This window comes from Equus quagga, chromosome 4 (genome assembly GCF_021613505.1).
Source record: "Equus quagga isolate Etosha38 chromosome 4, UCLA_HA_Equagga_1.0, whole genome shotgun sequence".
NCBI classification, from domain to species: domain Eukaryota; kingdom Metazoa; phylum Chordata; class Mammalia; order Perissodactyla; family Equidae; genus Equus; species Equus quagga.
The window spans coordinates 10,856,902-10,870,496 of NC_060270.1; the positions used below are offsets into that span (position 1 = coordinate 10,856,902).

A 13,595-nucleotide genomic window follows, 5' to 3' on the forward strand; every position below is an offset into this window, starting at 1 on the left:
TGAGAGAAAGCTAAGACACTGACATGTATAGTTTACCTCTGGGCTGGGGGGGCTGGGCGTGATGGAGAAGGAAAACCTCAATTTATGCTACTTTCACCTTTGAAATATGATGAATATGTGTTGTTTTTATCATTGAGAAAAACTTTTTTTTAAAAGTCATGGAAAAGTAATTTAGAATTTTAGCCTTCTGTTAAAAGATTTTGTCACATTCGTAGCCTGGCTGTCACTTAGCTCTTACCCGTTAGGGACAAAAAAGCCTGAGGAGCAAAGCTTTGTTCCCACATAGTGATGCGTGTGACGCGGAGAGCCAGGAAGGTGTGTGATTTGTGTGTCACAGGCGGACGCAGGGTGCCCATCCCACTCAGTGACGCACAGGGTTCACGTGCTGGCTCCTTGGGGGCTGCACCCAGCTAGTTTTTGAAAAATGTGTGTCATCTTTTGAAATAGTTTTATTTTAAATCCAGAACATTTGGTTCTTACAAAATATTTATTTTCCTTATTAATATTCCAGGCTCAGATGTATCATATTGTAGAATGCAAAATTCATATAAATTATTATACTAAACTAGGAGCCATTGGTTAGAATGTATGGAGGGCCACCTCTGTGAACACCTCTGCTCCCCTGGGAGGCATCTTTCACATTCCTCAGATGGAAAACACTACCCTGGGTAAATATGAACAGATGATAGTAACTCATAGTCATCCTAACACTTATATTTGGATTTCGAGTTCTAAAGTTATGGAGTGAAAGGAAGTAGATTTCATAAAAGGCAAATTTTATTAGCTCAATTTCATTCATTAAAATGACTGTTTGATTATGTACTTAGAATTCTTACTGAATCCGGTAAATGCCTGAGCTGGTAGATACTTTAGTCATTAAGACTATAATCCAATTAAAGCCAAGGAAGCTAAATAAACTAATTTTAATCAAATTTGCTTTGATTTCTCTCTGTTTCTCTCCTTTCTTTCCTTACCACAGGTCACAGTAATGAAAGGCAGTAATAGAAATAAAGATCATTCAGCAGAAGGCGAAGGGGCTGGGAAACGACCCAAACGAAAGTGTCTTCAGTGGCATCCATTGCTGGCAAAGAAACTTCTAGACTTTTCAGAAGAGGAGGAAGAGGAAGACGAAGAGGAGGATATTGATAAGGTAATTCCTCCATTTATCGTAGAAGTTTTAAGTTTATTTGAACATTCATTCTAGAAACTGCAGTGAACATATATGCTGTGAAAGAGGCGTTCCTAAAAGTCTGTATAACTTGAATCCTGTTTAACTGCGTGACTACTTAATCTACGTTGTTCTTCCAAATACTGATGACTCTTATTAAAGTATCTGTACTTCCTAATAGTTTAGACTGAAACAGATCCTTCTTAAATAGTTTCTGTCAATTAACTAATGATTTGCAGGTAATGTTCAAATGCAGCGGAGATGGGGGTATTCACCTGGCACCCACCCCGTTGTTCCTGGCCTCTCCTTGCTTCGCTTCTGGCCTAGCCCTGCCAGTGTAGGGCAGTCTCAGCTGCTCAGGTCGTCCTCTGTGGCCTTCGCAGCGTCTGGCTGCCTCACCCCACCACGCCTCTGAGGTCAGTCAGTCCTCCAAGCCCCCTTCTCTCATCTTATGCTTGAGTGGTGGGCTCTTGTTTAGAAAGTCACATAGCCGTGCAGGTGACTTAAGAAAGCCACCCATTCCTCCAGGTCTTGGTATGACTGGTTCTTCCTCTGCATTGTTCAGATCTCAGCACAAGGACTACCCCCCTGAGGGATGAGACCTCATCATCTTAGTGTCCCTCCCACCCAACTCCTTCCATGTCAGAGGATTTCCTTCAGGACACATCTCACTAGTTCCTTGTGTTAGCTGTACCCTTCTTTATGTCTGTCTTTCCAGACTAGAACGTAAGCTATCAGAGCTGGGGTCTTGCCCCTCTTGTCCTCTTCTTCCTGAGAACCTAGAATGATATTAAATAGATAGATGCTCAGTGGAAGAATAGATGAGTGTATGTTTGTGTCACCACACATTTTAGAAACGTGTTTTATTTTCTCCAGGCCTTTGACATCCATCCATTGGCTTGGGTCAGCTCCCTCTTCCACTCATCTTGGCAGGAATTATAAACCTTTTTTCTCTTTCTCAGACATCTTCTCTGGATACCCTTTATGATCTCTCTCACTGTTGACCTGATGTCCTGTTTCACAGAGAAAATTGAGGCCACCATAGCTGACTCCTTCAGCTTCCTCTCCTCACCTGGGCACTGGTCTCACTTCTTACTCATCTTGTCTTCCTCCTTTCCTATTTTAGAGAAATAGGTGTTACTCCTCCAGATTGAGGAAATTTCTAAGTTTATACTTACTTGGATCTTTCTGGCACACTTGCACCTGTTGACCACTTGCCCCTTGAGGCTGCCTCCTGTTTCCGTGATAGCTCTCACTCCTTTTTCTCTGCCTACCTTCCCAACTGTACCTTCCTAGTTTCTTTCGGTTGATGCCCCTCTATCATTCTTCCTCAAATGGCGATGTTCTCTAAACCTCTTAATTTCTATTGCCCTCCTGGACTTTTTTTCCTAAACTCTGGACTTGTATTTCTGCCTATTTACTTGACATATCCACTCAGGTATCAAATCAGAATCTCAGTTCAAAATGAAGCTTTCACTTTTCTCCACCAAACCCCGTCCTCTTGCATCTTCCTTTTTCCAGTAAATGGCAAATCCAGCTTTCAGGTTGGTCAGACCCAAAACCTTGTCTATTTTCTTTTGCTCAAGTCTCACTTCCATCCATTTATCAGCACATTTTCAGCTCTACCTTTAAAATGTGTTCTCGATTTGACCCTTTCTTAGCAACTTCATTACCACCCCCTTGATCCAAGCCACCACCATTTCTAGTGCCCATGATTGTGTTCGACCTCTCCCTACATCTGCTCTTGCCCTTCTACAATCTTCTCAACAAAGCAGCCAGAGGGATCCTTTCAAAATGGAGGCCCGGTTGTGCCACTCTTCTGCTTCTCCAGGGCAGGGAATTTGCATGCTCACTGCTCTGTCTACCTCACATAGAACAGTGCCTGGTCCATATCAGGTGCCCGGTGAATAGTAATTGAGTGAAAGAATGAGGTCGTTGAATGCTCTTCTCTTTTCAGTCCACATTTGGTGATCTCATCCACATCCTTGGTCCTACACCCTCTTTATATTGGTCCTTCGGTTCATTATCCCAGCTGAGACTTCTCTTCTGAGAGCTGCTTCGACTCCAGCCTTCTCAATACTGATCTTCCTGTTCCCCACCAGGTCTAATTTCTCTTATTTGAGAAAAAGTATTCTCTGTTGCATATGAAGGAATCTTGCCACCAAAGCCAGAAACACTCTTCCTTTTCAACCTGTAAATCCAATCAGATACCAGTCACTCTTGGTTCTACCTCATAAATAAATATTGTCTCTGTTCTGTCTTCCTCATTCTCATTATTACTGCCTTGATTCAGCCCTGTCCCCTTTCCTGCCTGGACAACTGGAGGAAACTTGTAACTGGCTTCTCTGGTTTTTGGTTGCTGCCAGGTTTGCTGTTACACTTTCATGCTCTACACTGGTGACAGGAGTTATCTTAAAATGCAAATCTAGCAATGTCCATCCCCCTTGTCCCCGTCCCCCCCACCCCCGCCTGCTTAAAACCACTCATGACTCTCCATTGCATCCACCTGTGCTTTCCATAGCCTGGTCTGGTATTCGTGTTGATTTGTTACAGAGTATTACTTCCCCCAGGGGTGAAAGAAAAATAAGTCCAGATAGAGAGTTTTTCATTTTTATTTAATTTATTTGTTCATTTGCTTTTCGTTAGTTAATTTAATGAGATAATTATAATAGTAGATAGCAGTTAAAAACATTTTGTTTTTAATGTTCGTACTTGGCAAAATAAAAAGTAGAAGGGCCAGCTCCATGGTGTAGTGGTTGAGTTTGGCGGCGCACTCCACTTCGATGGCCCAGGTTCATGGGTTCAGATCCTGGGCGCGGATCAACACCACTCATCAGCCACACTTTGGTGGCAAACTGCATATAAAGTAGAGGAAGACTGGCACAGATGTTAGGTCAGGGCTAATCTTCCTCAGCCAAAAAAAAAAAAAGAAAAAAAATTAATCTATGTCCATCCACCAAGGTTTTTTTTATTGGTCCATACAGTCTGAAACCACTCATTTACAGGATGAAATGTACTTTTTTTACATGGCAGAGCACATTCTTCATGAAGTGGCCCATACCTTCTTCTACGACCTCATGCCCCAGATCCTTATTCTAATCTTTTATATGTTAGTTTTATTGAACTGCATGTGGATGTTTGAATAAACCATTGAGCCTTAATCCCTGTTAGTTCCCCATGTCTCCCCATTGACTACCTGACACATTCGGATTCATCTTTCGAAGAGTAGCTCAGACAACGCCTTTTCTAGGGAGACTCTTTGTGCTTCCACTCATCCATCAGGGCTTCATTATCGTGCGGGCTCCCTGTTGCAGTCATCATACTGGTTTTTAATTTATTTGCTTATATATCTTTCTCCCCTCCCAAAACGGCGAGCTCCGTCGGCCAGGATCTTCTCTTATTTATCTTTTTCCAGCTCTTGGCTTGAGTTTTATAATTTAGTAACGGAAGCAAAAGTTATTCTTTCTAGAGGGAAAATATAATTACTTCCTCAACCTACATAATACATTTTTATGCCTGAGTTTTCTGTAGCTTCTTAATCAGTTTCAGAATGCAAAAATAAATGCTCCTTGAAAATGCAAATCTTGTTAATGATTGTATATGTAATGAGGAAGAGAAATCTGTAGCCTTCACCCCCAATAATAATCCCTAAAGTATTTCTAAATCAGATAGCTGTGACTTCAAGATTGTTCTGTACTATTTGTGTTTGAAGATAATTGATGGTTAATTAAATGTATTTGCAATACTTAGTTTAAACTTAAAAGGCTTTTAAAAAATGCCAAATTGGATTAAGCTAGTGATTTGTCCTAGAGTATCTGTCTGTAACATTTGCCCAATAAACATGATATAAAAGAACATGATTGCCTTATAGCAGAGGTTCTCAGAGTGTGATCCTCACCCCAGCAGCATCAGCATCACCTGCGCACTTGTTGGAAATACAGATTCTCAGGGCCTGCTCCAGACCTACAGAATCAGAGACTGGGAATGGGACCCAACACTCCATGTTTTAACAAGACTTCCAGGGCCTGCAGTGCCCACGCAAGTTTAACTCCCACCCCACTGTGTAACGCAGACTAACAACTGCCGCCATCCTTCTTGATTTTAACTATGAAACAAGAAATGAAAGAAATGGTTTTAGTAAGCATTCTGGACTTCTGTTCATGGTTGCACTGTTTCTGAGAAATATCATAGAATTGTATTTTAGCTGTAGAAGATATTTAACAATCCTGATATGTTCTGAGATTCTGTCATCAGAGATATGCTTTGAGCAATTTAATCTGTGGCCACGTGCAGGAAGTGTTGTAAGAGATTAAAAGCAGGAAGATGGGGCTACAGGCCAGAGTGGTGCTAGGGAAGTGGCAGTGAGAATTGCACAGATGGCATGGACGGGGTCATAGCTTTGCAGGAGTCCTTGAAGACCATGAATTGAATGAAATGCTTAGGAAAAGGAAGGATTCAAAACTGATTTTGAAGGTATAATCCTAGGTGAGTTTATTCCTATCACCATTGCTTTTCACTAAACAGGAAAGCCTGATATTTACAGGCTTGAAAATTTACTGCATAGTTCTTCTTTCAAATAATGTTGAATGCCTGTTTTGATTTTGACAGTAGGAGGCTCCACTTTTGATATGCACAAAAACATTGAGTATAGTCTATATTAGGTTATTATCTACTTTTATGTTACACATTTTCATATTATTCGCTGTAAAAAGCACTTTCCAAAGAGGAGAAAGACGGAATATTCATGTATTTTATGTGGATATTCTTGCTAATCTTGAGACCCATATATCACAGAACGAGTTTATTCATTCATTCAACATTTAGGTAAGCACTAATGTTATACCAGGCATTGAGCTAGGCGCTGTGGTTGTAAAGGTAAATAAGAGAGCGTTTGTCCTCAAAGAGCACACTGTTTAGTGAGAGAGCAAAAAACATAAGCAATTATAACACAATGTCATATGATTTAATAGAGACATGCACAGGTTGCTATAGAAACTAAGCAGAAGAATACATCATAAGTTGGTTACCAACCACTCACTAACAGTGGTTGATGATTTTAAGAAATCTTTTTTTTCAATTTGTAAGGTGTTGAAATGGAACTAAGAAAAAAATATAATTTGAAAACCAAGACTAATTGTTAAAGGGAAATTGTCCAAGATTTGTTAAACTTCTGGCTTTTGTTTTGGTTGGTAATAGGTTCAGCTTCTTGGGGCTGATGGCCTAGAACAAGATGTTGGTGAGACCGAAGACGATGAATCACCAGAACAGCGCGCCCGGAGGCCAATGAACGCATTCCTCTTATTTTGCAAACGCCATCGCTCCCTTGTACGTCAGGAACACCCCAGGCTTGATAACCGAGGTGCTACCAAGATCCTAGCTGATTGGTGGGCTGTTCTCGATCCAAAGGAAAAGCAGAAATACACAGACATGGCCAAGGAGGTAGGTTACAGTGACAAGGTTTGATGGTGGCTGTGGGCAACCAATCCCGTAACCCCCGGTCAGCAAGCGTGGAGAACCTGCGGAAGGTGTAGAAGGGTGAAGGTGAAGCCTGAATCAAGTGCTAAGTGAAAACTTAAGAGCTTTCTTCCTATTCCTGAGTCCTGGGTGCACCTTGCAGATGCTGGTGGAGATGCCAAGGGCAATTTATTGCCAAGAAGTTTTTCTCATTGTATATACTCCACTCATTGATAGAGGGGATTGATTTTTATGAATGATGATTTATTCGTTATGAATGATATATATATATATATACACTTTATATGTATTTATATATATTTATACTTTATAATATATACTTTAATATATATATATATTTTAAAGCTTTTCTAGGGACCCAGCTTCTGCTGTCAGATAATGGCCATGGTAAAGATGACCATCTTAGGTAACTCTGATTGTAACCTGGGAAAGAGTATTGATGTGGTTTTGATGCTAAATAGCTTTGTGACCATATCCGAGTCAATCTCCCGGTCTCATCTTCTTCTTTTTTGATGTGTATTGGAATGAGGAAGTTGGACAAAGATTTATATCCCTTCCGCTCTAACACTTTTTCGTTTTATAATAAACGGTTATGAAGAGATGTGCTTTGACTCGTTTCTGCTCTGTAGGTAGTGCAGCATGAATACTTAAAACCAGTAAATGAATGAATCGCACTGAAACAGGATGTGCTGTGAGCATGCCTGTCAGCGCTGTGTAGGCGTAGTTGGTGAGAAGCATTTCCATGGAGGAAGGCTATTGAGAGAGGTGGGACATTAATCAATTCCAAAATGACAGCAGTGACTGAATTTCTTCAAAAATTCTATACCAGTCTGTTTCTAAATTAATCTGAGATTAAGGTCAGTCAGTGTACATTTAAAACGTATAATGTATTTAGGAAGTAAGGGAAAAAGCAAAGTAATACCATTATGATTAAACTTGAAAGGAATAATTCTAACATTATTTCTTCAACATTAGAACGTGCAAACCATCTTACTTCATGGAAACCAAGTTTTGGTTAAGTTTGTGAAAAGATGAAGTAGCAGGGGACAAAATACAGAGTTTCAAGTGACACATTTTATTAGACATCTCAGTATGTGGAAAAGTAATTCTTTCAATTGCTCTGGTTTTATTGAGTTGTTTAACAAGCCAACATGGAACATAAAACTTCCTTATGCAATGTTCAGGGAAATTTGAATCCAGAGTAAATGATTAGCATATTTGCTATGTAATTAATGATCACATAAGGCTTCAGGAATTGGCTGTTGTTAAAAACAGGATTAGAACTATGTAGAGCATCTGGAAAATTTAAAAATCTCGGTCACCTACATGATTTTAAATGTTTCAGTAGATTTCCACTAGCGTAACAGTAGTTAACAGTCAAACTTTCCCCTTAAATAGTCTTAGATCCTTTCATAGTCATGCTTATCTGGTAAAAGAAACAATTACCTGAACCCTCAGAGGGAACTGCAATAGCTTCCTATAATTAAACACTCCAGTTTGCTTTTGGATAACATGCAGCCTGTCCCGAGTATATTGTTTGCATTTTCTTAAATACAGCTAATTTACAAACCCAACAGGTGGCCACTTTTAAGAGGAGGAAGTATTATTTTCATACAGGAAATCCCTCACTAATTACTTAATTAGGCTCACAGTATTTACCATTGTGGGGCTGTAATGAAATCTGTTAAGGGGCCCCCTGCAATCTACTCCCAGTGGAGACCATAACTGGATCTTCCACTTTGCCACTCACCTTCTTTATAGGCTTCTCTTAGGAAATGTTGTCTCATTTGTAGTGCAAAGTGTGGAAGGTTCAGCTTCTTCCAAAATCAGTGTACAGTTGGTTTCTAGTCATAAGTGATACTTACCTGTTTCAAATTATTTACTAAATGGTTTTGAAATTACATTAAAGTGCAGGTAAGTGTGCTGGTGCTTTTTGTGTTAATATTGCAGCCTTAACTGGAATGTCAGTTTAACCAACAAAAACCTAGGGAGTGTCTTCAGTGCACCAGGTCTTGTGGGGGGTGCTGGTGATAAATATGGTCTCATTCCTCAAGTTTCCCCCCAGGCAGTCATTTTTAAAACTGTTTCATATGTGTAACCTTTTAATTATAAACTCCCAAATATAAAACGTCTTCTCTGTTGAGAACAAGACATACTCTTTCACCGTAGTCTGCATGTGACTGTGAATGCTTACGTGATATTCACCAGCATCTGTTCTGCCATTATCAATTGAATGAGAAATACTTACTTTTTTCCTTTCTCTTTTTGTTTTTAAAAGAAACATTTTAAAAACAAAAGTTTTTTTAAAAAGAAATGAGCAATAATTAATACAACTTTGAGAGTAGTTTTCTCACCTGTTGGAGATTTCTCTGACCCTTCCTTTGCCCCTGATTATTTTCTGTTAGTGCATCTGGGGAGAGGAAGCACCTGTTCTGGGATTTGTTTTCAGTTTCTTGAATTGTTGCCCAGTACTAATTTGTGCTGTTGAAAAAAATGATTGAATGAAGGTTTCTTGTTCTCTGATTAATCTCATTAGAGCAATAATTGGCTATAAGTAATATAAAAAATGCTATCCTAAGGATGTAGCCTGGATTACTTTCTTAAATTCAGCAGTGTGCATGCTGGTGCAGTATTGTGGGTGTTCAAGAGTTCTTTTTTTTTTTTTTTTTTTTTAAAGATTGGCCCTCAGCTAACATCTGTTACCGGTCTTTTTTGTTTCTTCTTCTTCTCCCCAAAGGTCCCTGTATGTAGCTGTATCTTCTAGTTGTAGGTCCTTCCAGTTGTGCTATGTGGGCTGCCGCCTCAGCGTGGCTTGATAAGCAGTGCTAGGCCTGCACCCAGGATCTGAACCAGAGAAACGCTGGCCCGCCAAAGCAGAGCACATGAACTTAACCGCTTAGCCATGGGGCCAGTCCCCATAGGTTCTAATTTCTGACTATTTGACTGCCTGTTAGGAGACCCAGAAACAATATCGCTTTTACTTTTTTAAAAAAATTATATACATACATATTTTTATGGCAGTAACACTGGTTTATAATGTTATATAAATTTCAGATGTACATCATTATATTTCGATTTCTCTGTAGATTACATCATCTTCACTACCCAAAGACTAATTACAATCTATCACCACACACATGTGCCTCATCACCCCTTTCGCTCTCCCCACCCCCCTTTGGTAACCACCAATCCAGTCTCTGTCTCTATGTGATTGTTTGTTGTTTTTATCTTCTGTTTATGAGTGAGATCATACAGTATTTGACTTTCTTTGTCTGACTTATTTCACTTAGCATAAACCCTCAAAGTCCTTCCATGTTGTCATACATGGCTGGATTTCATCATTTCTTATGGCCAAGTAGTATTCCATTGTGTCTATATACCACATCTTCTTTATCCATTTGTCCCTTGATGGGCACCGAGGTTGCTTGCAAGTCTTGGCTATTGTAAATAATGCTGCAGTGAACATAAGAGTTGCATGTACCTTTACACATTTGTGTTTTCATGTTCTTTGGATAAATACCCAGCGGTGGAACAGCTGGATCGTATGGTAGTTCTATTCTTAATTTTTTTTTTTTTTTTTAAAGATTGGCACCTGAGCTAACAACTGTTGCCAATCTTTTTTTTTTTTTTTCCTGCTTTATCTCCCCAAACCCCCCGTACATAGTTGTATATCTTAGTTGTGGGTCCTTCTAGTTGTGGCATGTGGGACACCGCCTCAACGTGACCTAACGAGCAGTGCCATGTCTGCGCCTAGGATCCAAACCCTGGGCCGCCGCAGCGGAGCACTCGAACTTAACAACTCGGCCACGGGGCCGGCCCCTATTCTTCATTTTTGAGGAATCTCCATACTGCTTTCCATAGTGGCTGCACCAGTTGGCACTCCCAGCAGCAGTGTATGAGAGTTCCCTTCTCTCCACATGCTCTCCAGTACTTTCTGTCTTGTGGATTATAGCCATTCTGACGGGAGTAAAGTCATATCTCAGTGCAGTTTTGATTTCCATTTCCCTGATAGTTGATGATGTTGAACATCTTTTCATGTGCCTGTTAGCCATCTGTATATCTTCTTTGGAGAAATGTCTGTTCAGATCTTTTGTGCATTTTTTAATTGGGTTACTGTTTTTTTTTGTTGTTGAGACGTATGAGTTCTTTATATATTTCGGCTATTAACCCCTTATCAGATATATGGTTTGCAAATATCTTCTCCTAATTGTTAGGTTGTCTTTTCATTTTGTTGATGGCTTCCTTTGCTGTGCAGAAGCTTTTTAGTTTGATGTAGTGCCATTTCTTTATTGTTTTTATTGTTTCCCTTGCCTGATCAGACATGGTACTTGAGAATATGCTGTTAAGGCTGATGGTGAAGAGTGTACTGCCCATGTTTTCTTCTAGAAGTTTAATGGTTTCAGGTCTTACATTCAAGTGTTTAATCCATTTTGAGTTAATTTTTGTGTATGGTGTAAGACAGTGGTCTGCTTTCATTCTTTCGCATGCTTTTACTTTTTATCATCTTTATGTATGTACTCTTAAAAGCGTAGGAATACAAGTCTGCATTTTTGCCTAGGATATTTGTGGAACCTTCCAGATGTCACTTAAACTAATGATCATAATTAATTAATTGACAGTCAGTTTAGAGGCTCACATATCTTGACCTTCAGGTAGAGCAGAGTCAGTGCAAAGAAGAGGGGAGGACTTGGAAAGTTAAGACAATTTTGAGTGACCTCTATGATACCCCCTCCCTCCTTTTTTTGTAGGATCAGAGGCATGAGGCAGAATGTGTATCTTCATTGGTTGATTGGTTCATTGCAGGCTTGATGTTTTACATAAGCACAAGCATGTAATTTCAGTTAGGATCATCCCCATTGTTCAGAGCAGGGACCTATGGCTCTTTAGAGTTAGCATCTTGACCAGCCAGTCATCCATTTGTGGAACTTGTCTGTCTGACTGTAGTGCCCTTTTAATACACACTGCTCACTTTAGATGCCCGAGAGATGAGTAGATTTGAGTAAGTTTAGCAAAAATGGTAACAGTAAAATGTCCTGGATCTCACAGGAAGAGTCTGCTTGTGCTGGGCTGGGGGTTAGGTGGGGTAGTTCAGAAGAGGCTTCAAGAAGTGCATAGAATCTGGCCTGGGCTTTCGTTTAGGATTCAGAGAGAAAGGCAAGGATGAGGGCAAATGTGGGAAAGTAAGAACAATTTCAGGAACAAGAAAGTCTGTTTTACCCCAAGCCTAGAATGTGTATAGGAGAGTAACAGGAAATGATGATGTCAAGGCAAAAATCATGAGCGACCAGGCCGAGAAGTGTGGAGGTTCAGTGATATGCCAGTAAAATAGCCAAGGAGTTAAATGCAATAAAATACCTTCGCTTGGACATAAACTGGAATAGCCTTTTGTCAATGTCAGTATCTGTTGTTAGCAATACTCTAGGAAAGAGTATCATACCCTGAAACTCCATGGAGTTTTTAGTGATTCGCTCTTCCTCAAGATAAAAATAAACTATTTTTGGTTATTTATTTCAACTGGGATCCTTTTTTAAAGACCATTCATTCCCTTATTTTGGTTTCATCAGAAATGGATTCTTCTCCAAAAAAGATATACTCTCATTTCCTCATCTATTATAACCCGGGAGCAGTTCTGTTAGCTGTCCCGTGTCATGCTGAATGCAGGCTTGCTGTGGCGCCCCGCATCCTGCTAAACCAGAGTGGCACCTCACTTATCCAGCATCCTTGAGAAACCTATGTTACCCTGAAGGGATTTCCAGAGGATGAAACTTTACGTTCCTTTAAACACTTTTTATTTTATATATTTATCCTGGAAATTTTATTTAGAATTTTGTTTACATACTTCCTTGCTTAAAGTATTCAGGACACCTTCTGGATTTTCTTGTAAATTTCTACTCATTTCCAAACAAGAAATATTTTATAATCTGTAATTTGGTGACAGCTTTGTGAACAGTTGAGCTGCGTTCACATTTTTATCTGTATCCTAAGTGATTCTCAACTATTTTCTTCTTTTGAATTTCCTCTTGGCTTTTCCATGGGTCTTTCTTTTGGGTCCACTCTAGCTGTCAGTGACATTTCTCTCCTCTGTCAGCCACTTTTGGCCTCCTCTAATGAAATGACTTGCTCTGTATGGGGTTTTCTGAGCGTGGCTTCCTTAGGGGCCCCACCACTTTTGGGGGATGTGGGTAGTAAAATCAAAGATTTGGGCTCCATGCTTTACAATATTCCTTGTTTCTGAGACTTTTCCCATTCCTGTGTTCCAGATATCAGGATGTTCTTACTGAATTTAAAAAAATATTCACGTGTTTATTTTTGAAATCATAATAATCAATTTTTGAATATTGTTTTATAATGTCCAGGATTCTTCTATAAACATTTAACTCATTTAATCCTCAGATTAATGCCATGAGGTAGATATTATCTTCCAAAAGCTAAAGATGACGACACTGAGGCCCAGAACGGTTAAGTGAATTAACCAAGGAAGCGAGTTGGTAGTTGCAGAGATGGAGTCTCACACTTGGCCTTCTCCCTTCTCTGACCTTTCCAAGTTTCCACATCTGTAAAGGGCAGTAGAGATGCCTGACCTCACAGGGTGCAGGGAAGATGCAGATAAGGCAACATAGGTGCAAGCATTCTGTAAAGTTTAAGACACTCCACAAATGTTAGTTTTATCACTATTCCTGACAAGCAAATATGTGTTTGTACTTGATTTTTCTCTATGTAGTCATTAGTTACTATTTTTATTGGGAACTGTTAACACAATGAAAGGCTACTAAAATGCAAAATTAGTCTTTGAAACAGGAGAATCAACAAACTAAATGTATCATTTGCCCAACTTGGCATATATTGTCCAGTGTGATTATGAACCCCTAACAAGACAGATGTTCAGATAAGTGACCAGCTTGATTTCAGAAGTATCAGTCCATTTGCTAATTGTTAGTAAACACTAGCATTG

At 39.7% G+C, this 13,595-nt stretch overlaps 1 protein-coding gene across 5 annotated transcripts in view; it reads left to right on the plus strand.

Annotated features, from left to right (window-relative positions):
• Window positions 1-13,595, plus strand: part of BBX (BBX high mobility group box domain containing) — a 258,252-nt gene that overhangs the window by 166,102 nt on the left and 78,555 nt on the right. For all 5 annotated transcript variants that reach the window (XM_046658686.1, XM_046658685.1, XM_046658688.1 and 2 more), the window contains 2 exons: window positions 980-1,150; window positions 6,365-6,607. In XM_046658686.1, coding sequence (XP_046514642.1) covers window positions 989-1,150; window positions 6,365-6,607 — 405 coding nt within the window. In that variant the 5' untranslated portion in view covers window positions 980-988. The remainder of the gene's footprint in view (window positions 1-979; window positions 1,151-6,364; window positions 6,608-13,595) is intronic.